At 41.4% G+C, this 25,135-nt stretch overlaps 1 protein-coding gene across 1 annotated transcript; it reads right to left on the bottom strand.

Annotated features, from left to right (window-relative positions):
• Positions 1 to 3,340: 3,340 nt before the first annotated feature.
• HAVCR2 (hepatitis A virus cellular receptor 2) lies at positions 3,341 to 18,559 on the bottom strand. The gene is made up of 7 exons (XM_045887618.2): positions 18,343 to 18,559; positions 16,481 to 16,819; positions 15,293 to 15,376; positions 11,226 to 11,266; positions 9,385 to 9,508; positions 6,061 to 6,097; positions 3,341 to 4,238 (listed from the first exon to the last, which is right to left on the bottom strand). Exons 1-7 carry the CDS (start codon positions 18,395 to 18,397, stop codon positions 4,079 to 4,081), a joined length of 840 nt encoding a protein of 279 aa, XP_045743574.2. The 5' UTR covers positions 18,398 to 18,559; the 3' UTR covers positions 3,341 to 4,078.
• Positions 18,560 to 25,135: the final 6,576 nt, after the last annotated feature.

Here is a 25,135-nt window from a genome sequence, read left to right as displayed (position 1 = left end):
TTCCCTTGGATCCCTACTTTAAACTGTCAGATTCAACCAATACTAAGGTCAAGATATTTTTGCTAAGACATAGTGGTGAACTTTGGGATAAAGAAATGAGTCAAAAAGTCTGTATCATAATATAGCTATATATATTAGAGTATATAGTCTATTTGTTACAATATAACAAAACTGTGGGAAAGAATCTTCCCCTACGTTTATACTACTTTTTACTGAAGTGTTTTCTGAACAAGAACTAAATTCAGCATGCAGTTGATCAGTAATAGCAAATGAAACTGCAAGTAAAATTTAAAACAAATTAGATATAGATGTATAGATTATGGATATTTCAGAGCTGACCAAAAGAAGGTAAACACTGCATTGGAGTATAAAATATTTCTATTTTACATGAACTGGGTCTAAAATGAATGAAAAAGTACAAACACAAAATGTAGAAATTACAAAGGACAATGTACCAACTTATCATGAAACAGGTTGCAGGTATAGAATATAGAACTATAATGAAATATTTTCCAAAGGTGACCCACCCACAAAACAATTACATTAAAATAATGTGTACTTTTAAACAGATGTCCCACTGCCACCGCACATGAATAGCTTAAATAATCATTAAAAAAAAAAAAAACTCACTGCTTTCTCTGGAAAAGGAGAGTCACACCATAAGCAGAAGGAATTAGAACAAGAATTCACAAAAGATTATCACTGCTATGAATAAATGAGTGACTTGGAATGATCTCTATAATTGTGGTCACCAGTACTGAAGAAATGACACAGAGGATCTACAAGCCTGAAACATTTCTGATTCATACTGCTTCTTGGCACAGATTTTCCAGTGAAAATGGACTAAAATCTGAGCCCTCCTCAAGCTTGAGAACCTTTCAGCCAAATGATCCAGCTGTCCCTTCCCTTTTCCTCTCCTCCCAACTAGGTCCCAGAAAAGGATGGTGGAAAAATCTCAAAAATTGCTGCTCTAGGGCATCTATCTATACTGATCTCCAGAAGGATACAGACTTTCTGAATAGAAACTGGAGCCAAAAGTGTGTTCAGCTTCATTTTTCAAATTTATATTTAAATGAAAATTAAGTTTAAATGAGTATAGGCATGAGGGGGTACCCAAAAATCAACTAAGGAGGGACTGAACTGCTTGGAACTTCTGCCTCAGGAATCCCAAATCTAGAAGGAAGTGATATGCAGATAAAACATGGTTACACCACGTTTCTCAGTCTCAAAAGATCCAGGAGCCCCCTCTCATCCTGTGGATCTCCTATGGAAGAAAAATCCTAAGATACTTCTAAGAGCAAGCCACACATTCAATCTTATTCAACTGTTTTTAATTAAGTGACCACTTCTCTCCTGGGTTCTTTCTCCTTTCTGCCAACTTCCCCTTTCCACATCATTGACATAGAGTAGTTCCTACTCTGAAAACCGGGATTCCAGTCCTGGCTTACTGCCAGCCTTGACCTTGAATCTAACTTATCTGAGTCTTCATTTCTTTCTATGGTCAGGAAGGCAGACAGGAAAACATTGCTCTAATGCTGAAATCTCATTTTCTATTACAAAAGAAAATAATTTGAACAATTATAAAAGCACATAAAAGGAAAAAGTCTGTCTCATGGCCATTTGCCCCTATGGGGTCGCCATATTAATTTTGGTATATTCTTCCAGATTTCTTTTTTAAGGCGAAAGAAAAAATTAGCATCAACTACATACATTGTTCTAGAAACTTCTTTTTTGTTAGCAAGATAGTGTTCTCCTCAAACAAGTGACATAGCACCCTGAGAGTAGGGATTTTGTCTATTTCCCTCATGGCTGTATTTCTAGGGACTAGAACAGTGTCTGGCACAAAGTAGATGCCAATAAGTGCTCACTGACTGAATGAATGGAATGAAACCTCTTACATCAGATCAAATACAAGTTCTATGGGGTCAGGGATATGTCTGTCTATTTGGTCTCTCTCTAGGGTCTCAGCACAGAATACCTGGCATACAGTAGACACTTAAATATTCATTTAATTAGCAAAACAACTCAATGAGGAAACCACTTAAGTCTTTAACTGCACCAGCATGCTGACATCACAATAACCAACTATTCCCCAGTTGATGAAAAAAGTCTCTTACAAGCACCATTGCAATGATCATCCCATATACATTACCCTTGTTTAAAGATTTTTGTTGGGTAAGAATCTCTTTCTGCTGGGGAAACCATTGAGCTGGTCTCAATATGTTCTGAAGCCCCTTTCCTCTAGAATTTCATAACTTTAAAATACTTATGATTAACTTTTAGTCTTGTATGAGAGCTACTGCCTATAATTTTACAAAATGATCTCCCTTCTATATCTCCCTGTAGAAAGCCAGTACTTCCTAAAACTGTCTAAATGCAGCCTGAACATTATGACTCACACAAGATTGCCAGAAAGACTCTTAGAAGAAAACAGGCTCCCTACATCCTTGGTGACCAACATTTTCTGCATAGAGCATGGTAGCTATTTAGTTATTACCTGGGGAGGGGCAGTTTTAAGGCAGCAACAGATCTTTATTGTTGATTCTTTATGTGCTAAGGAGGCTCAGCAGAAAGAGGAACACTGGGGTGCCTGGGTGGCTCAGTCAGTTACGTGTCTGACTCTTGATTTCAGCTCAGGTCATGATCTCAGGGTTGTGAGATTGAGCCCCACATGGGGCTCCATGCCAGGCATGGAGCCTGCTTAAGATTCTCTCTCTTCCTCTCCCTCTGCCCCTCTCCAAAAAAAGAAGAAGAAGAAGAAAAAAAAGAAGAAGAAGAAGGAGAAGGAGGAGAAGGAGAAGGAGGAGAAGGAGGAGAAGGAGAAGAGAAGGGATGGGAAGGGAAGGGAAAAAAGAAGAGAAGAGAAGAGAAGAGGGGAGGGGAGGGAGGGGAGGGGAGGAGAAGAGAAGAGAAAGGAGGACACAGACAAGAGAGTAATAGACTTCCTGAGCTAGAGATGATGCTAAGAAACAAACACCACTTTGAACTAGGTAAGAGCAGATATGGGATCTTAGGAGTAGCTGTGAGTTCTCCGAGAAGAGCTCTATCTAAGCCCTGCAATGGAAAAGACTGCAGAAGGCTACATTTCTTATGTTTTTTCACTCCAAAGATATTTAGTAAATTTCTATGATGTGTAAGAGCTGTGTCAGGCACTGGGCAGGCAACAAATAAGCAAGATAAACAGAGTCGCCACCACCTTGAAATTGAAGCTTGGGGACCACAGTCTTTCCGCCAAAGGACTTGATGCTGATAAATATAGATTGCTGGGTGAAGGCCTTTGCCTTCTTTCCACAGAATTTGTGTCCCAGTCACTGCTTCTTCTTCTTCTATGAAAAACAGAGTTCCAGTTCTCTCCATGAATGGAGAAGTTGCTGGGAGATATTTCCTGTTGAGTGTGCCCCAGACAAAACTTGGCACAACATACTCAGAGCACACTTCCTTTTTCTCTGGGAGCTTCTGCCACACCACAGGACCTGGTGGGCAGTCTACCTAACTGGCAAAGGAGAGCTCTGCAGTGGCACTTACTGTCAAAGAATCAATATTCAGAGAATCTTAAGTCTTGAGACTCAGAGAGAACATTCAAGACCATCTCCTCCTCCTCCAGTAGCTTAACTTTTTATAGGTCACAGATCTCTTTGAAAATCAGCAGCACCTTTTGACTTTCTGTTCAAAAAGACATGCACGTATCTCAGCATGTAAGTTTTCCTATATTTTCAGGAGCTTTGTGGATCCATCATGTGACTGAATTTCCTGGCATTTCAGGGACCACATATTAAGAATTCCTACTCTATATAAAAGCCCATTTGAGCTCTAATGCCCTGATTAGCAGTCTCTGAGTCGGGTAGCCCTGGTGGCTGAGACACAGAGGTAATGTTGTGCCTAACTGCAGTGCAGGTCACAGTTCCCTCCCTGTGGGAGCTAATTATCTTCAGAAAATGTAAAAACTCTGCTCGGTGGCTGTGGACAGAGCCTCTATAACCAATGAGCTGACACATTTCATAGGTTCCAAAGATGAAACCACACTCAAAAATGACGTAGTGGGATCTGGTGGCATTTAAAGGGTTAAACCTCTAAGTTGTCAGGATTGCTGCCCATCATTGACATAGCAGTAGTATTCATACGGATCTTCCATTTCATATACGTTCTCTTCAATGATATAGATGTTTTCCTGCGAGCGCATTCCTTCTGCTCCTGTATTTGCTAACCCCGAGGGAGGGGGGTTGGCCAAAGTGACGAGGCTGTGGAAAGAAATGTTGCAGTTGAGTTCAGCATCTCCTGGGCAGCACAGAATAGAGTTAAGACAACAAGCTTGGCTGAAGAGACAACAACCAAATGTAGCACATGATCCTTGATCAGATCCTAACTAGGAGGAAAAGGCCATAAAACATCAATAAAATAATGTGTGGAACAATTGAGGAAATTTGAATTCATCTTCATTTTCTTAAGCACAAAAATGGCATTGTATTATAAGGAGGGACAGAATGAGGTGTTGAGGTGAAGTGTCAAGATGCCTGAAATGCCCTTACAAATGGTTCAGGAAAAAACTGTGTATATAAACAGAGAAACAGACCAAGCAAGTACATCAAAATGTTAAATCACGAGTTTCCTTGAAAGGTTCTATTGTTCCTTGTACGGTAACTTCAGTTCTTCTGTGGGCTTGAACAATTTCAGAAAGAAAAAAAATATGAATATGTAATGGACCCAATCAGACTTGAGTTTGAATTCTGTCTCTTACCAGTCATATGACCTTTGGTAAATTGGGTGGTTGGTTGTTTCTTTTTTCATTCACTCAATCAAGAAATATTTAATGTGTTACATATTGTTCTAAGAAGCAAGAAATGCTTCAGTGAACAATACACAAAAATCCCATGAAGGCTGCATGCTAGTAAACTTTGTGTCTCAGTGTCCTCGTCTGTAAAATGGGAATAATAAGAATTCTGTTTCACAGGGCTGCCATAAGGAATATTTATTCACTCAATCATCAGATATTTAAGTGCCTACTAAGCATCATGTGCTGTATTAAGGGATATAGATACTAATGTGGCAATAATGCCCTAATTTTCTATGGAGCTTACATATATAGATAGAGATGAACATTAACCAAATAATTTCACCAAATAATTTCAACCAAATAAAGAATTAATGAATGTAAATATTACCTATGGGTAGTATCACGTTTCAAGTTTCAGCTCTAAAAACAAATCCTGGTACAGATGATTGAAAGCCAATGATAACTAAATATTTTATTTGGCCTTGTTGGACTTTTTTACTGTATTTTGTCTTCATAAATATACTATCTATACTTTGTCTATAATTACTCGTGGTTTAGATAGTATTCAATAGGCAGAGTCTTTTTTTTTTTTTTTTTTTACTGCATTCTACCCATGTACCAAATATCACTAAATTCTACTAGAAGTTATTTAAGCTTTGTGTATTTGGAATGGAGGTGTGTGTGCATGTGTATATACGTATACATGTGTATATAGTCAAAAATGGATACCAAGACTGCAGTGTAATAGACCCGTAGATCTCAACCCTGTTCCCACACTAGAATTACCTGGAAAGCTTTTAGAAAAACACCTATGCTTAGGTCTCATCCCCAAAGATTCTGATTTATTTGCTCTGGGGTTGGCAGCAATATGTTCAAGTGCCCTAGGTGATTCTAATAGACATGTAAGTTAAGAATGCCTGGGCTTAGCTATAAAAGCCCTAAGAGTAGATTCTGGGTTTCTTGCTCACTTTTGTAACCCAGTGCCCCACCAGAGCCTGAATGTACCTCAATCACTGGAAGGGACAATTCATTGAAAAAAAAAACATTAATATACAAAAAGAGCATTTCCTATCATTAGCGAGATGAATTCTATAACTTTAGGCAATGAAGCTAGAGAAATCAGAAAGGAAAATAGAGCAGTGTGTTTAACTGGTATTGCATTAATCCATGCCTAAGGTAAGAACGAAGTATAAGTTTAAATCCTAGGGCAGGACTTCTAAGAGCAAAGCCATCTTAGAGTAGGGGCCTCCAAGATTCCCACCTTCCCCTACCCCACCCATTATTCTTACCTTGAATTCTGTAACTTCTCGTTTCTATAAGAATACCCTAGGTAAAAGGTGGAAGAAAAGTCAATTAAAAATGTTCTCATAAAACAAATGAGATAAATAAAATGAACATACTGGAGGCAAGGATTGTTTAGGGAAATCTGGTCTCCCCTTGGATTGAAATAAATCAAACTATTAGTGTGTGTCTTGATTTATTACATAGATTATGCTAGTAAGTAATAAAGATGCATTTCTTACATTCAGCAAATATATGGAGCATCTACTATGTGCCTGATGGTATGCTAGGCACTGGGGATGCAAAAGTGAATTGTGAGCCCTGACTTCTTAAAACTTGTGTTCTAGTGAGGGGGGCATTTAAAATAATAATCTCTAATGGTGGAACTAACAATGTACTGGAACAGATGATGGAGAAGGCAGTCAGGAAAAAACTCTCAGGAGAGGTGAACTTTAAGCTCAGTTCTGAACAAAGAGAATATGTCAGCCAAGTGAAGAGCCAGGGGGAGAATTCAGGTAGAGGGAACCCCTAATAAAGATGATGGTGGGTTCCTGAAACTGAAATAAGAGAGTGGCCCAAGATAAGGTCTGAGAGCTAGGCTGGGGCTAGCTCCAAAGGACCCTTTAAGTCATAATCAAGATTTTGGATTTTACTCCAAGACCTTTAAGATATAATTGGAGAGCAGAAATATGAGAGCTGATTGGATTTTAAGAACACCCTAGCTGCTATGTGAGGAAAAGATTAAAAGGAAGTATAAAAAAAAATGAAGAAGTAGAGATCATGATGCCTCAGATCAGAGTAAGGTGGTGACCAAGAGAGATGCAGAATAATAAATGGATTTTACATGTATTTTGGAGAAAGTCTGCAGGAATTAAAATTGGATTTTGTGTTAGGAGGAAAGAGGATTCAAGGATGGCCTCTGGCTTTCTAGCTTAAGCAACCAGATGGATGGTAGAGAAACACTATAATGGGAAAGACCAGAGAGGCAGAAGTTGTGTTCTGGGAAGGTGAAATATGGACTCTAGACCTCCATTTTGGACATGTGAAATGTGGGAGACATCTAAGTGGAGGTATCAACAATACAAACACTCTGAGTTGGAGAGGGAAATTAAGGATGACCTGTAAGCCTGTGGAAATATAGATCATCGCCTAAAGGGTGTAGAAGAAAGGGAAAGGGCCAGTCCTGAGGAATATCAACATCTAAAGGTCAAGCAGAAAAAGAAATAACAAAAATGACTGAAAAGAAATGGCCAGTGAAGTAGGAGAGTGGTGTTCTAGAAGCCCAGAGAAGGAAGACTTTATAGAATGAGTGAGGATCGATTTGGTTAAATATTGCTAAAAGATTGACGACAATGAAGACAGAGGTGTCTACCGGATTTAGAAAATGGAGGTCGTCGGTGAGCTTGACTAAAACTATTTCCTCGGTGCTTCAGGTGTAGAAGCTAAAGGATGGGTTGGAGAGTTCAGGGGATAAGAAGTAGGAAAAACTCATCTGAGAGATTTGCCTGTGAAGGAGAAAGGAGAAATGGGAGTAGCTAAGGAGGAATGTGTGAGTTAGAACGTATTTTTATACTAATGAAAGTAGAATAAATAGAAAGGGAGAGGTAGATGATTCCAGAGAAAGGGGTAAAAGGAGGAATGAAGTCTTGGCTAAGGCAAAGGAGAAGGAAGAGGTCTTTGATACTTCATCGGTTGAGTGAGAAATGAGGGAGGTTTGAGTAGTACTGAGGTGTGGATGCTCATTGCAGAGAGTGCACTAGAAAGATACAGGATTGCTGGTTGTATTGCTGCCAATTAATGGCTTTGATGTCCTGACTTAAACACCCGTCACCTTGGTTTTAAGATCTTCTCCAGCAACTTCTAGGGAAAAGATCACAAATCAAACAGGACTTTCCCATCTGTTTTTCTAAGTAGCCATGTTTTTGGAGTAATACAGATGTGGGTACAAAGTGTCAGACTTCTCCCATTGAGAAGAAACCTCACTTCAAGCCTCTTTACACAAACTAGAATGGCCCCTAATATCCAGGCCATGGCAGAACTCAGAAAGGTAGTGAGGGCTATTATTGCTCTTGATCATCTGTAGGCATTACATTCATGTGATCAATTCACAAACTCCCCTGCTACCTCTCAGTAAACCCAGGTAAGTGTGGGTGGGGTAGCTTCTTTCTTTGAACAATCCATTTACCAATAATGGCAAAACAGCATAATGGGGAGGAACAGGAGAATCTTGTCTTCAGATTCCATATCTATCAATTAACCATATGACTTTGGACAGCTGCTAGTTCTCCATTTGGCAAATTAGAATAATATTAATATCGTTCTCAGTAGGGTAGTTATGAGGATTTAATGCACATAAAGCACTCAGTAGCTTTAAGCCACACAAGTAGGGTGACCAGTTGGTCCTGGTTTTCCCGGCACTGTCCCAGTTTTAGCACTGGAATCCCACATCCTAGGAACCCCGTCACACCTGGGCAAATCTGGGATGGTTGGTCACCTGATATGCCCTCCATGTTTAAGTATTAGTAGGAAAGGCTGCTAGAATGTACGAAGCCCTGGGGTATAAAGCCTTGGCCTCTGCCCTCGAAGAGAAGAGAACATATCGCAATTACAACAGTGTGTGAGGCTTCTGGGGCGATGGCAATATTGGGTCTTGATTGTAGTGATAGGTCCCAAAGTGTGATTCTCTAATGAAATTCATCAAGTTGAACATACTTTAAATATGCAGTTAGAGTATATAAACCATACCTTAAGATTTTTTTAAATAAAAGTAACTTAGAAAACAATGTGTGCGTGAGTGCCATAAAGGAGCAAAACCCAAACGCTGCAATCCTGGCCAATGACCCATTGGTAAAAGGACTTGTCATCTCTCTCTAAAGACCTGTGCCTAAGGCACAAATAAGATAGGAAAATGCACAGAAAGAAATTACATTTGTTGTTGTGCTTCCTAATAAACCTAATGCATGGCTTAAAGAGGTTTGTGTTCCTAGCCAAAGGTAAGAGACTAGGTGCTAGAATCAGCCTGCCTGGGTTTGAATTCCAGCTTTGCCTCTTAGGGATTCTGAAAACTTGGCAAAGCAGCTTACTGTCTCGTAGCTATACTTCCTACATTACAAAACGGTGATAAATACTACCTACTGCATAAGATGGTGACAATAAAATGTAGGTAAAAACATTTAGCACAATGCCTACGTATTACATGGTAAACGTTGAGTAAAAAATAGCTATCACCTTCAGGTATAAATATAAGCTTATATTTACATCTAGGTTTGTGTTGGTTCCTTTGTTAACAGTTCCTCATCAGAAGGAGAGAGAAGTAACATGAACCAACTTACATGTGAGAATTAAAGCGCCAATGATGAGGAGAGCCAGTCCAGCAGAGATCCCTGCTCCGATGTAGACGGCCATTCTGGTGGTCATACCAGCGTCTTGTAACTCATTAGCCCATATAGGTATTTGCTAGGGAAACACAAACTGGACTGCAGCAGATGGCCAGAAATCAGTTGTGTGCTCAGCCAGTCTCGTGACCTGTGCATCAGATGGTCCCTTTCACAGCACCACAGCGGTGCGGGGACCTTGAGACTACTCGTGATGTGTCTCCTTCCAGACAGGCCTCAAACCACCAAAGAAAGGCATGAGCATACTCTTCAGAGTTAGTAAGGGAATAAAATGTGTCACTTCTATGCTGTTAGGGGCACAAGGAGCCCTTAGTAAATGGAATCCCCTCCCCCCAAATAAAAATGGGCTTTAGAGTGGAACCCCATTCATTCAAGGTCCCTGGCATTCCAGGGAGTTTCAGAGTGGTTGAAACTTGGTGTCTTGCAGAGAAACACCCATACTCACAGAAAGACAGTGATTTAAGAGCCGGGCCTTTGCAGTCAGACAGTTCTGAGTTCAAGCCCCAGCTCTGCCACCATTGTATAGAGTTCTTGGGAAAATTAAGTAATGAGATTTATAAAATGCTTGGCACAGGGCCTTGTATACAATAAATGCTTAAGCAGTGATAACTATTATGGCTATTGCTCTAATCAATTGGATTTTTTAACTGAGAGTCAGAAAATTCTTCTGCTTCCAAAACTTCAGCCCATGTTCCCCTTTAAAAACAGTAATAGTAAACATTTTTAAAACAAAGATGTCAAAGGAATTAAATCTTCCATTTATTCAATAAACATTTACTGCAGGACTGCTATAATATGCAAGATACTACACATTAAACACTATGGATGTCCAGAGGTACTTAGAGTCAGTCCTTGGTCGCAGAGACGGGGAGGGACAAACACAAAGTGCTGAGCCTCAGTAGTGAACACACAACTAGGGGACTTAGTCAAATGAAGGCAGACTCCTGGATATGTCCCCAAAGAATCTCTAAGTCGCTACTATAAGCTTGCTATCTAGGGGATTCCCTTTTATTCTGAAAAGGTGGGAGACACTAAATTTGTGGTTAATTAAAATATCAATTTATTTATAGTTGGATATAGAAATTCTTGGCTTCAAATATTCCTGACTGGTGTCTTGTCACATATAAAAAAATTTAAATAATCTTTCTCATTAGGGTTGCCATGGAAATGAGAAGAAATATACTCTAGGGAGCTGGAGGGTCCTTGAACCGTCCACAGTGGCATACAGTTGTGAAATAGGAGAAAAGGGACAAGGGCGCAGTGTTTCTTTGTTTTGGTTTCCCAGCACTTACCACGTGTGGGCACTTTACCTCCATCCCCTCATTTCACCCTTACAATAGGCCTATGCAGTTAGAACTGGTATCATCAACATGTGACAGCCAAGGGCTCTGAGGCTAAGGGAGATTAAGGCATTTTTTTTTCCCCCAAGCAGAGAGCAAACAAGAAGGAAGACTAAAGGGCGCCTGGGTGGCTCAGTTGGTTAAGCGACTGCCTTCGGGTCAGGTCATGATCCCGGAGTCCCTGGATCAAGTCCCTGGATCGAGTCCCGCATCGGACTCCCTGCTCGGCGGGGAGTCTGCTTCTCCCTCTGACCCTCCCCTCTCATGCTGTCTCATTCTCTCTCTCAAATAAATAAATAAAATCTTTAAAAAAAAAAAAAAAAGAAGGAAGACTAAAGCTGAACTTCCTTTTCTCTGAGTTGAGCATGAGGTTAGTGCACACACCCACATAGACACACACACCCACATAGACACACACACACACGCAAAGTCACTTACAGTTTGTTGGTTATCATGGAGGGCCTCCAGTGTCTGTGTCTCTGCCATAAAGAGAAAAAAAAATAGCCAATAGAACAGCTCAGAATGTTTTCTTTCATCTGACTTTTTAAAAAATCCTAAAGATGCCTATGTCTATAATCCTATTTGAAATTAATTCTACTCTATACTCTTCACAATAATTTATTGTGAGACCAAAATTTTCTAAACACTTGCAAATCAATTTTAGGATGACCATATTTTTTTTAACCAGATAATGAACCCAACTACTTAGGTTCCATGAAAAGGAGACCTCTACCAGGAAGACCTCTGTTGAGTATGTGGTTTGTTGTGTCCACAGGGCCCCAAAGAGGGCTGCAGAATTCCAACAACATTGATAACACTCAAGCAGGCATTATATTGTAATTAGACTTTGAAAGATAACAAAAGTTAATTTTCTTGAAAAAGTTTAACCTTTACTCATTAAGAGGGAGATAGGGTATTTAGTTGTCTAAAAAGGAAAATAATAATAACCATGGCTCTAATTTACCATGAGCAGACATTGTGCTAAATTCTTTGAGCAAAGGATCTCATTTAGCGTTCAAAACAATTATCCTAAAGTAGGGACTATTAGCCCCATTATACAGATGAAGAAGCTGAGAATTCGGAAGGGAAGGGACTTACCCAGGGTTACGCAGCTCAGTGAATAACAGAAATGGCCTTCCGGTTCAGGTCTGCACAGCTTCAAACATATACTCCTAACTATGCTACCTTCAACAACCTTCACCTTGGCACGGTCACTATCAAGTGGTCCCATTGCCCAGTTGCCAGCTCACCTTCTTTCCTTTTTACCCATTTATTTACTCGTCTATCTATTTGATGACCATGTCTATACCCTGACTCTGTGCCAGGCACAGGGGGCAGAGCGGCCAACAGCAATGGGCACAGGTCCTGACCTCACAGACACAGCCTTCTAAAAATCAATAGATTGTCAGCCTTGGGAAAATTAAGGATGCCTGTTTCTGTCTCTGGCTGAGTCAGAGGCTCTGAAACGTCTTTTTTTTTTTTTTAATTTTATTTTATTATGTTATGTTAATCACCATACATCATTAGTTTTTGATGTAGTGTTCCATGATTCATTGTGTGTGTATAACACCCAGTGCTCCATGCAGAACGTGCCCTCTTTAATACCCATCACTGGGCTAACCCATCCTCCCACTCCCCTCCCCTCTAGAACCCTCAGTTTGTTTTTCAGAGTCCATAGTCTCTCATGGTTCGTCTCCCCCTCCGATTCCCCCCTTTCATTTTTCCCTTCCTACCTTTTTTTTTTAACACATAATGTATTATTTGTTTCAAAGGTACAGCTCTGTGATTCATCAGTCCTACACAATTCACAGCACTCACCATAGCACATACCCTCCCCAACGTCTATCACCCAGCTGCCCCGTCCCTCCCACCCCCACCACCCCAGGCTCTGAAACTTCTTAAACGTCATGGCCACTTTCTGGAAGCCTAAAGGTCTAAGTCCTTTCATTTAGAGCCCTTGGTTTAACAAACCATGATTTTAATATTAAAATTTTAATATTCTCAGCCTAAAAATATTTTTTTAAAAAAGGAAATAAAAGAAATTCTCTTCCACTTACCTTTGCTCTTATTACTACCCAAAAGGAATTTAAAGTGTAAAAACCACATTGGTGGAACTGCTAAGTAAATATGAATCTTAACCACACATCAGATTTTCTAATGTAATTCCAGTTTCTGCTTCCCTGTAATTATTTTTCTTGGTCTAAATGGTAAGACTGACTTCTCCTATTTTTTTTTTCAATTTACAGTGAAAATACTCCAACAGCACTCTATTTATTGATTATCACAGCTTAATTTCACATAGATAGCCATCAACCAAAGTGACTGGGACAGTTAGAAAAATCTGCATTTGTTTCCCTAGAGAACCCAAGACTCGGCTGGAGTGGAGAGGGTAGTAGGGGTGGGATGCGATGTTCTTAAAAGTACATAAATCTGTAGTTGCCATCTAGCACATATTACCTGCCAGACATGGTGCTTAGCACTTTATTTGCATAATAGCTTTTAATCTTCACCTCAATATATAGCTACTATTATTTTTCCATTTTTCAGATGAAGAAACTGAGTCTCAAAGAGGTACTTTCCCTAAGATCACACAACCAGTAATTGGCAAACCTGAGATTCAAACCAAGTCTACCTTCAGAGCTGAGGACTCACCATAACCTGGTTCTGCCTCCTTCAGGTGGAAGAGACAGGACATTGCTTTGTGTTCAAGGTATGTTTAGGAGCTTCCAAGACCCTTGGAACTTTTACTTGTTAATGTTCCACTCCACTTAGTAGCAAACATATTCAATGTACCCACATTCCGCACTAAAAGAAAAGGTATATATACCTACACCAAGTTGACTTGCAAGAGGAGACCCCATCTTTGTTGCCCTAGAGGGAAGGAACTAACAAGTAAAAAGGGAAAAGGATTTGTTTATGATCTCGACAACCCTGAGGAAAGGCACTGCCTCGTGAGGAAGGTGTGTAGGCATACAGTGAATGCCCACTTGGTGGTGACGTTGTAAAGAACACTGGAGCCCAGGATGGGAACATGGGCACACAATAAATATGGGGTATGACTTGATTAGGGTTAATCACAGGGAAGCAGAAACTGGATTTACATTAGAAAATCTTGCGTGTGGTTAAGATTCATGTCTACTTAGCAGTTCCATCAATGTGGTTTTTAAACTTTAAATTCCTTTGGGGATGAGGGTTGTCATCTGGTCCCACCATATTTAGTTTTCTCACTAATTGCATAAAAGATGTTGGCTACCAATCACTAAAGAACCACCAAAGATTAAGCCAGTAGAGAGCTGAAGTTAATACTTATAATAATAACTAATATTCCAGTGCTTTCTGTGAGCCAGGTACTACACTGAGCACTTTGCATACATTGTCACACTAAATTTTTACAACAATCTTATGCAATAGACACTGGGATTACCTCCAGTGAAGAAGTAGGGAAATTGAGCCTCATAGAGTTTGAGCAATTTTCCTTTGAGCTCACAAAGGTAGTATGAAGAGCTGATATTGGAACCCTGTCACTGACGTACTTAACCACAATCTCATTCTGCCTCCAGATCTTACTGGTAACATTAAAGACAATAACCAACATGTACTGAGTACATACTATGATCAAATACTGGGCTAAGCACTTGAGACACCCTTTCTTACTTATATCTCATGAGGTGGGACTTAAGAGATTTTTGAGATTAAGATACAGGATACGCCGGTTATTACCCTCATCTTACTAAATGGAAGACTGAGCTCCAGAGAGTATAAGAAGGACCAGGAATCTGACAGGAGACATTTAAGATTAATCTCCCTGCTCAGTGTGACCTGAGGTCTGCTCTTTTGACCCTATCTTCTCACTAGAGCAGCATGAAAAATTCCTTGCCGAATTACTCAAAGAATTTAGCTGCTCTTTCTGAGGATGGAATCGAAAGAAGATGGTGGGCTTCATTCTAGTTAGAAGAGATCCTTGAAATCACCGAATCCAACCCCAAACATGGACTGGAGCCAATCTATGACAAAACATCCCAGTTTGGGAGTCAATTGGAAAATAATGACAATGTAATGAGTTTTTTATTAGATTAAATTTATTTAATTTATAAACATGTCTTTTTTAATGCAATAATGGCATTCGTAGAATTTTTTTTTTATTTGGCAAAATATGTAGATCACCAGAATTTTGGTTTTGGATGGAGTGGGAATTTTACTAGGTTACAAAATCCAAAGTCTCTAAACCCTCTCCTTGGAGAGAACAAGAAGCAGAGATCCAGGGAAGTGAAAGGTTTCGGTCAGGTCACAGGGCTGCTTGTGACTTATTCTGAATCCTAGCTCAGGACCCCTTTTTCCCAGCAAAGTTTTGTCCCCACCACTCCCCTCCCCACGCACAACATCTCAGGTGCCCAGGGACGTTCACACCTCCACTCAAACCCTTTTCTCCTCTCTTTCCCATACTCAGAATCCTCCAAACTCTGAAAACACCTGAGGGCTTCCTGCTACACCTCCCATAGAATTACCTGTGCCACGTCCCTTGGTGGTGAGCATCCGTGGAAAGGCTGCAGTGAAGTCCTTCCATGGAGTCCGAGCAGAGGTGACCTTGGCTAATATCAGAAAACAACATAAGGATGCGGCTACTCTGAGAGCAGAGAGCTTGTGGCAGGGAATCAAAGGGGCAGCAGAAAAAATAGGAAACGTGACAAATGAAGAGAAGCAGATGCCCAATTGCCAAACCTACCTGGACACCTTCCTTGAGAGTGTATGACACTCTTAAAATGTTGGGCAGAGGCATGTTACAGTCATCATTGCCACAGTCTAATTGTTAATAATAGAACTAACAGCCACCCAAATGGCCATGCTAAATGCTTTCCATAAAACACTCGTAAAATCCCTCCAGGGGCCTGCGTGGTAGGAATTACCATATTTCATAGAGGAGGAGTTCACGGAGTTTGAATAACTTGCCCAAGATCACACAAATAGTTAAAAGGCAAAGTTGGATTTAAACTCAGCTCCATCAGCCACACACTATATGCTCTATAAATCTTTTTTTTTTTTAAGATTTTATTTATTTATTTGACAGAGAGAGACACAGCGAGAGAGGGAACACAAGCAGGGGGAATGGGAGAGGGAGAAGCAGGCTTCCTGCTGAGCAAGGAGCTGATGCGGGGCTCCATCCCAAGACCATGGGATCACGACTTGAGCTGAAGACAGACGCTCAACGACTGAGCCAGCCAGGCACCCCTATGCTCTATAAATCTTAAAACACGTGAGCACATGCACCCCACCTGTGCTCCGTCCGGTGGTTCTCAGTCCTGGCTGCACAGAGGGGAGAATCATTTAAGGTAGACTTTGTAAAATCCTAGTGCTGGGGCTCTACCTCCAGAGACACCGATTTCTCTGGTTCGTGGGTAGGGAACAAGGAGTTATAGGTGTTTAAAAAATTGTCCAGGTGATTCTAATGAGCAGTCAGGTTCTTGAACCACCAATCTTGACCTTTCCTCCCATTCTGTAGATTCTGTCCATGAGTTTTAAAATAGATGAAGGGAATTAAAAGTGGCTGGCTATCACTGGTGGAACATGTTAAACTTCAGGTCTTAGGGACCCACCCCAAGGGCTGTAACTGGGGAGATCAGAAGGGAGACCAAGCAGTATATTTACTATTACCTGCAGGTGCTTTTATTCAAGAAGGCATGCAAAGGTCCACTCACCTGGTTTGATGACCAACTCCACGTTTAATTTTTTATCATTCATTGGGCCTGGGAATTGGATCCGGCAGCAATAGGTCCCACTGTCTGTTGTAGTCACATTCTCTATAGTCAAGGACACATCTCCTTTGTGGATATTCCTCTTTAGCTGGTATCTGTTGGATGTCTGATATTTCAAGTTCCTTCCATCTGTGCTGAGCACCATACTATGACATTCAAACACAGGACAGGGTCCCCTGCCCCAGCAGACAGGCACAAGATCATCAGAAGTGGTTGGAGAGTAGGTGCAGGGTAGATCAGCATTCTGACCCACTTCAGCTACGTATACCCCTTCCAAAGACCCTGAACAGACAGTGAAAGAAAGCAAGATCAGGCAATGAGTGAGGTTGGTTGGTTTCAAGAAAACTGTAAGTAATGCCTTATAGAATAAAAAGCAAACCAGTGCTGCCATCCTGTTGGAAGATGATTCATTATGACAATGATTCTCAGACTTGCGGAACATCAGAATCACTGGGAAGACATATTAAAACACAGATGGCTGGGCTCAACTGCTAGAGATCCTGATTCAATAGGTCTGGGGTGGGGTAAAAGAATTTGAATTTCTAGCAAGTTCCCAGGAGCTGTTGAGATGGCCGGTCTTGGAAACTCACTTTGAAAACCAATGCCCTAAGAGAGAATTGTGGTCCAGCCCTGTGAACACTGGAGGGCAAGGCCGATGGAAATAGATAATCAGAAAATGAGTCATTGTCAGCCAGTAAAACAGCTCACGGGTCTGGGCTAGTCGGCTGCTCATTGATGAAAGGCAGTTAAACTGACATAAATCTCTCTCTTTTTTTAATTTTTAAATTTTTTTTAAAGATCTTATTTATTTGACAGAGAGAGAACACAAGCAGGGGGAGCGGCAGGCAGAGGGAGAGGGAGAAGCAGACTCCCCGCTGAGCAGAGAGCCTGATGTGGGGCTCGATCCCAGGACCCCTGGGATCATGACCTGAGCTGAAGGCAGATGCTTAACGGCTGAGCCACCCAGGCACCCCTAATAATTTTTTTTTTTTTAAGTAGGCTCCACACCCAACTTGGGCTTGATCATGACTCTGAGATCAAGAGTCGCAGGCTGTACCGACTCAGCCAGCCAAATGGCCTTAATAAAACTTTTTTTTTTTTTAAAGATTTTATTTATTTATTCATGAGAGACAGAGAGACAGAGGCAGAGGGAGAAGCAGACTCCCCGCTGAGCAGAGAGCCCGATGCGGGGCTCGATCCCAGGACCCTGAGATTGTGACCTGAGCCAAAGTCAGACGCTCAACCGACTGAGCCACCCAGGCGCCCCTCTCTCATTTTTTTTTAAGCCCTTGGCACATAATGAATAAAAAACCAGTGGCTGAATAAGAAGCTTGTGTATTTGAAACCAGTCAGGCTATTTTGAGGTTTAAAATTATTGCCTTTACATACACATATTAATAAATATATGTATATAGTAAAATCTTTAAACCACATAAAAGGTATATGAGAAGGACACTCCCTCTCTCTGCTCCTTCCCGTTTTCCAGTGCCCCTTCCCAGAGTCCATACAGTAAGAAGCACTCATGTATTCCCATTCCTGCAATACACATACACAAATAAAAGTCTAATATATGCGTCCTTCCGCACCTTCTTTTCTCAACTGACAATCGGACTCCAAGACATTCCATATCTCTACGTGTAGTCGGCCTCCCTGTTTGCAGCATCTATCACAGCTTACTCACCTACTCCCCCCCCACTAGTGGACATTTAGGTTGTTTCCAAACTTGCTACTGCAAACATTGCAATGACCATCCTTGTATCCTTATCCTGTAGTATCCAATTGTAAAAGTCCGTGCCCAGACCTACCTGTGAGTCCTAGCAGCCACACCAGGACACAGTCAAAGCAAAGAGGTGAAACCATGAATTCTGAAGAGGCCAAGTCAAAGAATGGCTCTGTTTAGTTTTAATTCTCTAGTGGAACCGGGTGGCTCTTGCAATCCAATCTCCTCCGCAATCACAGGAGCTGTGGCCACCGTCCCTGACAGCTGGCACAGCACACCAGGGCATCTGACTACCAATCTCCACTCTGTTATCGCAGCCAAGTACACAGTCACATCAAAGGAAACCCCAGTTCTCTGTCATGCTACACCACAGACATCCTGTCAGTCTCTGGTATCTATCCCTTAGTATCAACGAAAAGGAAATGACACTCAGAGGAAGCAAAGTGTCTCTCAGTCAAGAAAACTCTCAGGCTCCTAGGTGGCTCAGTTGGTTAGGTGACTGCCTTCGGCTCAGGTCATGATCCTGGAGTCCTGAGATCGAGTTCCGCATCGGACTCCCTGCTCAGTGGGGAGTCTGCTTCTCCCTCTGACCCTACCCCCTTTTGTGCACTCTCTCTCAAATAAATAAATAAAATCTTAAAAAAAAAAAAAAAGAAAGAAAGAAAACTCTCAGCAAGTAGAGAGAGACCTCTTAGCACCTCCAGTGAAATAATCCTCTGTGTGAAATGGGTGGTGTGTGGGTCCGGCTGGTTACCAGGGAACACAAGGTAGGAACATAGCATCCCTGCGTTCATTCAGTCAGATCAGGCAGTTGGTTGGTCATGTGACCGATGTTAATGAGGCTCGTAGCTACTGTGCGTCAGGAACTGGACAGGGAGCTGGAGAATACCACGATGAATGGCATCTTCATTGTCCTCACATTTTATGTCAGTTTAACTGCCTTGTACTGACACAAATTGGGCTGTGTCATATAACCTTGCTGGATCTCGGTTCCTTCATTTGTAAAATGTATAAAATGAGGAAACTGTGTTCGGTAACGTAGGTGCAGCTCCCTGCTCGAATATTCTGGCTGGACCTGAACTTTCAAACCCTTCCACTTAAGAAAGACACATTCCTTTCTGCAATGTTTCTTTTCCCCACCGTGGGGGGATATTGAGAGGACCTCAATATTCTATGTCATCTCACGTACCCAAGATGTCCCCTTGCCTCCCACCCCAGGGGCTTCGGGCATGAATTGTCAGAAAGTGTGGAGCTCCAGCCACACTCTCCATCACGGAGGTAACATCTCAGACCCCGACAGTCTCAGCCCTGGGAGAGTGACATTTGTCTGGGAACCTTAAAAGCCAATGGTTCTTTACAAAAGTGAGCTCAGAGACTAAATAGTTTCTGAAAGCCCTGTGGCCCTCCTCCATCTTTTCTTGCTGAACTTCCTTGTCGCTCATCTTTATGGCACTAAACACATTCATTGTAAATATCCAGCTCTCGTCTTATGTGTGTACTTCCTTAACATCAGAGACATAGCCAGTACTCGAGAGATTTCAGTCAATTTCTTCATCCTATGGATAGAGAAACTGAGACCTGATAAGGTTGATCTGCCCAAAGGCATATGATTGGTAATTTCAAATGAGAACTGAGTCCCCCAACCTCCAGATTCTTTTCCACTATAAACTGTTTTATGAATTTCATATTTGCCCTTAATACGTCTGCCTACATAACTAATAACAACCAGCAAATGTCCATGTTCAAGGGGAAGGCAGAATGGATTAAACATGGGGTCAGAGGTCATGTTTACTGTATGACCCCAAGCAACACTCTTAAAAGTTTCAGCCCTCAAATTCTGTGTTCTGTTTTTTTCTTTTTCTTTTATTTTTTTCTGTTTTGTTTTTTATTGTTATTACTCTGTTTTCTGTCCGTCTCTAGAGTTACTACTGGAACCAGCTTTATAAAATATTAACTATTAATTTATTGAAGTCTAGACAAAAGGAGCCTAGAAATCTACTCTAAACCCCTTCTCTTTTTTTTTCTTTGTATAGGGAGCTGTTTCGGAGCATTTTCATGTTTATTTAACTTTTGTTTTTTAAAAAAAACCCAACTGTTTAGATAATTCATCCAAATGGTTAAAATTCAAAGCAATATCAAATGTTTATGAACAAGACTTTTCTCACCACGCCCCAAGTCTACCAATTTCCCCCACCCACCCTGTAGGTTTCTGTTTTCCTAAGTCTCTTGTGTATACCCCCAACGCAAACACAAGAAAATAAAATATATATTCTCATTCCCTCCTTTCTTAGACAAACTGTATATCCCTGTTGCACCTTACATTTCCTATTTACTGTTTTATAAAAAATAAACTTCTTTGACATACACAAAAGCAGAGAGAAAAGTATGAGTTCCCAAAACACAGATTCAAAATTATCAACTTCTATTTTAAAATGAATCCCAGATCATGTTATTTCACCCTTACAGACTTCGGTGTGCATTTTGGTTTTTGAAAGTGGACATTCTGGGGGCGCCTGGGTGGCTCAATCGATTAAGGGTCTGCCTTCAGCTCAGGTTGTGATCCTAGGGTCCTGGGATCAAGCCCAACTTCAGGCTCGGTGTGGAGCTTGCTTCTCCCTCTCCCTCTGCCGCTGCCCCTGCTTGTGCTCTCTTGTTCTTGCTCTCTCTGTCAAATAAATAAATAAAATCTTAAAAAAAAAAAAAGTGGACATTCTGCTGCATAACCACAATACCATTATCACACATGACCAAATTAATAATGATGTCTTATCACCTAATTCTTCAGTCCATAATCAAATTTTCCCTGATTATCTCAAAAATACCCTTTTACCATATGTTTGTTTATATCCAGACCCAAACAAGGTCCCTACATTGCATTCGGTTGTTCTGTCTCTTTAGTATCTTCATCTAGGACAATCTTCCTTCCATCCCCCCCGCCACTAACGGGTTATACAAACAAGTTCTGCAGAATGTTCCACATTCTGTGTTTGCCAGCTTCCTTGTGGGGTCATTTAAATTATTCCTCTTTTCTGTGTGTTTCCTATAAACGAAACTTAGCTCTAGAAGTTTGGTTAGATTCAGTTTGACTTTTTGGCAAGAGTACGTTACAGCAGGTGCTGTGTGCCTCAGATCCCGCCACAATTGTCTGCTCCCTCTACGTGTAGGGGACTAACATTGATCAGCTTGCATCTTTCTTTCTACACTTAACTCCCTATTCCAAAGATCTCTCCATTCCAGCTCGTATAGAACTTCCTCATTCTTTATTACAGCCCTGTGTGGATGCCACTGGATGAAAACATTACGTGAAAGCAACAATGTTATCATGCCCTTGAAATGGACACTTCACGTCTCAGTTTGTCAAGTTGATCCTAAAAGATCCACAGAGGCCCATGATTCTTTAACTACGTGCAATGGAAGTTTGCTTTTTAAAAGGAGCCCTTGGTGTTTCTGGTAAAGTTTTTTGTATGGGAATTAATTCATTTCTAAATTGCGTTTAGATGGGGTGCCTGGGTGGCTCAGTCATTAAGCGTCTGCCTTCGGCTCAGGTCATGATCCCAGGGTCCTGGGATCAAGCCCCACATCAGGCTCCCTGCCCAGCAGGAAGCCTTCTTCTCCCTCTCCCACTCCCCCTGCTTGTGTTCCCTCTCTGGCTGTGTCTCTCTCTGTCAAATAAATAAATAAAATCTTTAAAATATAAAAAAAATAAATTGCGTTTGGAAAGTTGTATTGTGAATTCTCGTAAGGTGTGCTTGTTGAGTGTTGGCTACAATCATGTAGAGGGGTGCTACGTACAATACCACTATACAGATTAAGTTTGTGTTTTTGCTCTTCTCCTTCGGCAGCAGAAAAATCTCAGACTCCTTAAAGATAGCCCCCAAGCACCAAATGAAAACATTAGGATTATGTGTAATTAGAATTCACAATTATAGATAACTAAAGGGCCACTAGACAAAATTCATAAAATGGAAGTTAGAGAATTTAACCCAGGTCAGGAGACAGGAGAACATGGGTGATAGAGATGGGATTATCTGGAAAAACTCAGTCTGATTAGAATCTACTTTGTACAATGGAGGAGCTGCTGAAGAATGGGTATCAGAGGGATGACTACATAAGGAATCCTGTGTATACTTGATTTGAGTCAAAAGCCCTCTCTTATTTAAACCACAACATTTTAGTTTCCATGTGGTATTAGTCCCAAAATTTTGCAAAGGGAGGCACTAAATTTGGATATTAAGGGTAAGAAGCTAAGCAATTTTGAGCTAGATCTTCTGACTTCCAGATTGCATCTAGCCACGTGACTTCCCTTTAAAAGTGCTTGTACGGAATAAGTCAATCAGAGAAAGACAAATACCATATGATTTCACTCACATAGAAGTTAAGAAACAAAACAAAGGAGCATAGGGGAAAAAAGCGAGAGAGAGGCAAACCAAGAAACAGACTCTTAACTACAGAAAACAAACTCATGGTTACAGAGGGGAGGTGGGCAGGGAGATGGGGGAAATAGGTGATGGGGATGAAGGAGGGCCCTTGTCATAAGCCCCAGGTGACTTATGGAGGTGCTGAATCACTATATTGTACACTTGAAACTAATTTTACACTGTATATTAACGAACTGAAATTTAAATAAAAACTTTTAAAATAAATTAAAGTGCTTGTAAACTTGTGTTTGTACAGTACTTGAAAGCTTTTCTTTATTGTATAAGACATACAGTAGAAAATTCTGAAAAAAAAAAAAGGAATATAATTAAATAAATACCATAATCTCAGTAGCACAAAATCCCTACTGTCAACATAATGGATCTCTTTTTAGATATTTTTCCATGTTCATCTCTAAATATACAAACAGGTTCATGTCAGTACGTCTTGTGGGTATATCACCGGAAAGTCTCACCTGTGGACAATTAGGAACATCATGAACACAAGGGGATCTGGGAGAAGGTACAAAACATATCTATATACTCCCCATTAAACCACCTGTCAGTTCAAAGACTCCACCTCAGATGAAAGTCCTGTTGTTTTTATTTTACGTTCATTTTTGTGGTCTCAGTGAGCTCATTTGCATCAGGTTGCATTCAGCATTGCCTTCCCCAGCGGGCCCCGCACCAAGAGGGTGACTTCAGGCCAGAGATCCTGGGTATATCTGATGGGGACTTCAAGGTCTTCAGAATGATGATACATTTACAAGACAACTAAATTTCTCCCTTGCTATGGACCGCCTCTCATAGCTAGGTCTTAATGTCGTTCTTATGCCAATAAACCTTTGCCTCATCAGAGACTTCAGGGCGCAGTTAAGAGAAATCCCAACTTCAAACTAGCGTCAACTAGAAAGTGAATTTATTGACTGACATTATTGAAAAGCAGACTTGACTCAATGGCCCCATGAGGTCACTGGCGACCTGGTTTCTGGCTGGTTCCAGTTTGGGCTCCTTCCTCAGATTCTCCACGGTGTCCCTCTGCCGTCCCCACAGAGCACACAGCCACCTACCAAGAACATCTTTGGGCTGCTCTCACACAGGTCCAGTGATTCACGTTCCCTCAAAAGCCCACACTGGGTCACAGACTCATTCCTAAACTATGTGTGTCCACAGGCTCAAAAAGGACTAATTGGGTTGAGCCTGAGTCATACTCCCAAACCTTGTGTTCTAAAGTGAAATAAGGTGGTTCCCTCAAAATTTCAAGAGGAAAAATGGGTTCTGGGTAGCAGAAGCAATTGTCCACCACAGAAGCCCTCCCAGAAAGGGATGGGATGGAAAGATGGGGAAACAAAACCTGCCCTTCCAAATACGCATGGTTCTTTTTCTTACCAAAAAAAAAAAAATGGCATTTTATTAATAAAGTGCTTTTTAACTTACAAGGACATTCTCTTCACAACACTGGGGAGATGATAAAGAGCTTTCTTGTTTATAGACAGTTTTTATTTTTATTTTTTTTAAGATTTTATTTATTTATTTGACAGAGAGAGACACAGCGAGAGAGGGAACACAAGCAGGGAGAATGGGAGAGGGAGAAGCAGGCTTCCTGCAGAGCAGGGAGCCCGATGCGGGGCTCGACCCCAGGACCCTGGGACCATGGCCTGAGCCGAAGGCAGACGCTTGATTGCCTGAGCCACTCAGGCGCCCCGACAGTTTTTATTTTTAGTAACTACAGATGAATGCCAGCAAGATTAAGCTTAAGGTCACCCTCAAACCAGCGCAAGAGCCAGTCAGAGCCCTCTCCAGTGCTCTTTGCACAGCGTAGAAAACAGTAGCCCGGCAAGGACAAGTCAGCATTCTGAGAAATCGCAGTATTTGCCCAGCAAGGAACTCCTACAGGAAGTTAATGCTGCCCCTGCCCACATAACCAGTTCTCTTCAGAGTAGAGGAAGTGGGGAAGGCTGTAAAATTATTTACCCTCAATAACTCAGCGAGATTCCCAGCGACGAAACTGAAAAACGAAAAGGGGTCTACCGTCAAGAAAACGCTGTTGAGCTCTGTATGAGTCACTGCGGGAACTCCTACCCGCAGTTCCATCTTGAAACTGCAGGGCCCGCCACTTCCGACAGAGCCCACGCCTGCGTGGGGAGCTGTGTGAGTGGTCCCCCCTCCTGAGCCTGTTCTCCAAAGGGGCTCCTCTTCTTTCTTTTGTTGGCTCATTAGTCTCCTACTCTCGGGTCAGAGAGGGAAGCTGATCATACGCCTCAGTTCAAGGCACATAGTCCTCATCAATCCGGTGAGCTATCTGCTTTGCTTTGCTTTTACTATTTCCCCCCCTTCATCCCTGACCTACATTCCCATTTTGCTCTTTTCATAGGCATCCACTTTACAAGAATGTGGTTGAGCAGTTTTCCAAAGTACTTATGCGGCCTGACATTCTCACTGCCCAACGAGAATAATAACACT

This window comes from Mirounga angustirostris, unplaced genomic scaffold (genome assembly GCF_029215605.1).
Source record: "Mirounga angustirostris isolate CCGP_5_RB_7025 unplaced genomic scaffold, mMirAng1.0.hap1 SCAF_7, whole genome shotgun sequence".
NCBI classification, from domain to species: domain Eukaryota; kingdom Metazoa; phylum Chordata; class Mammalia; order Carnivora; family Phocidae; genus Mirounga; species Mirounga angustirostris.
This window is presented reverse-complemented; position numbering and strand designations above follow the sequence as displayed.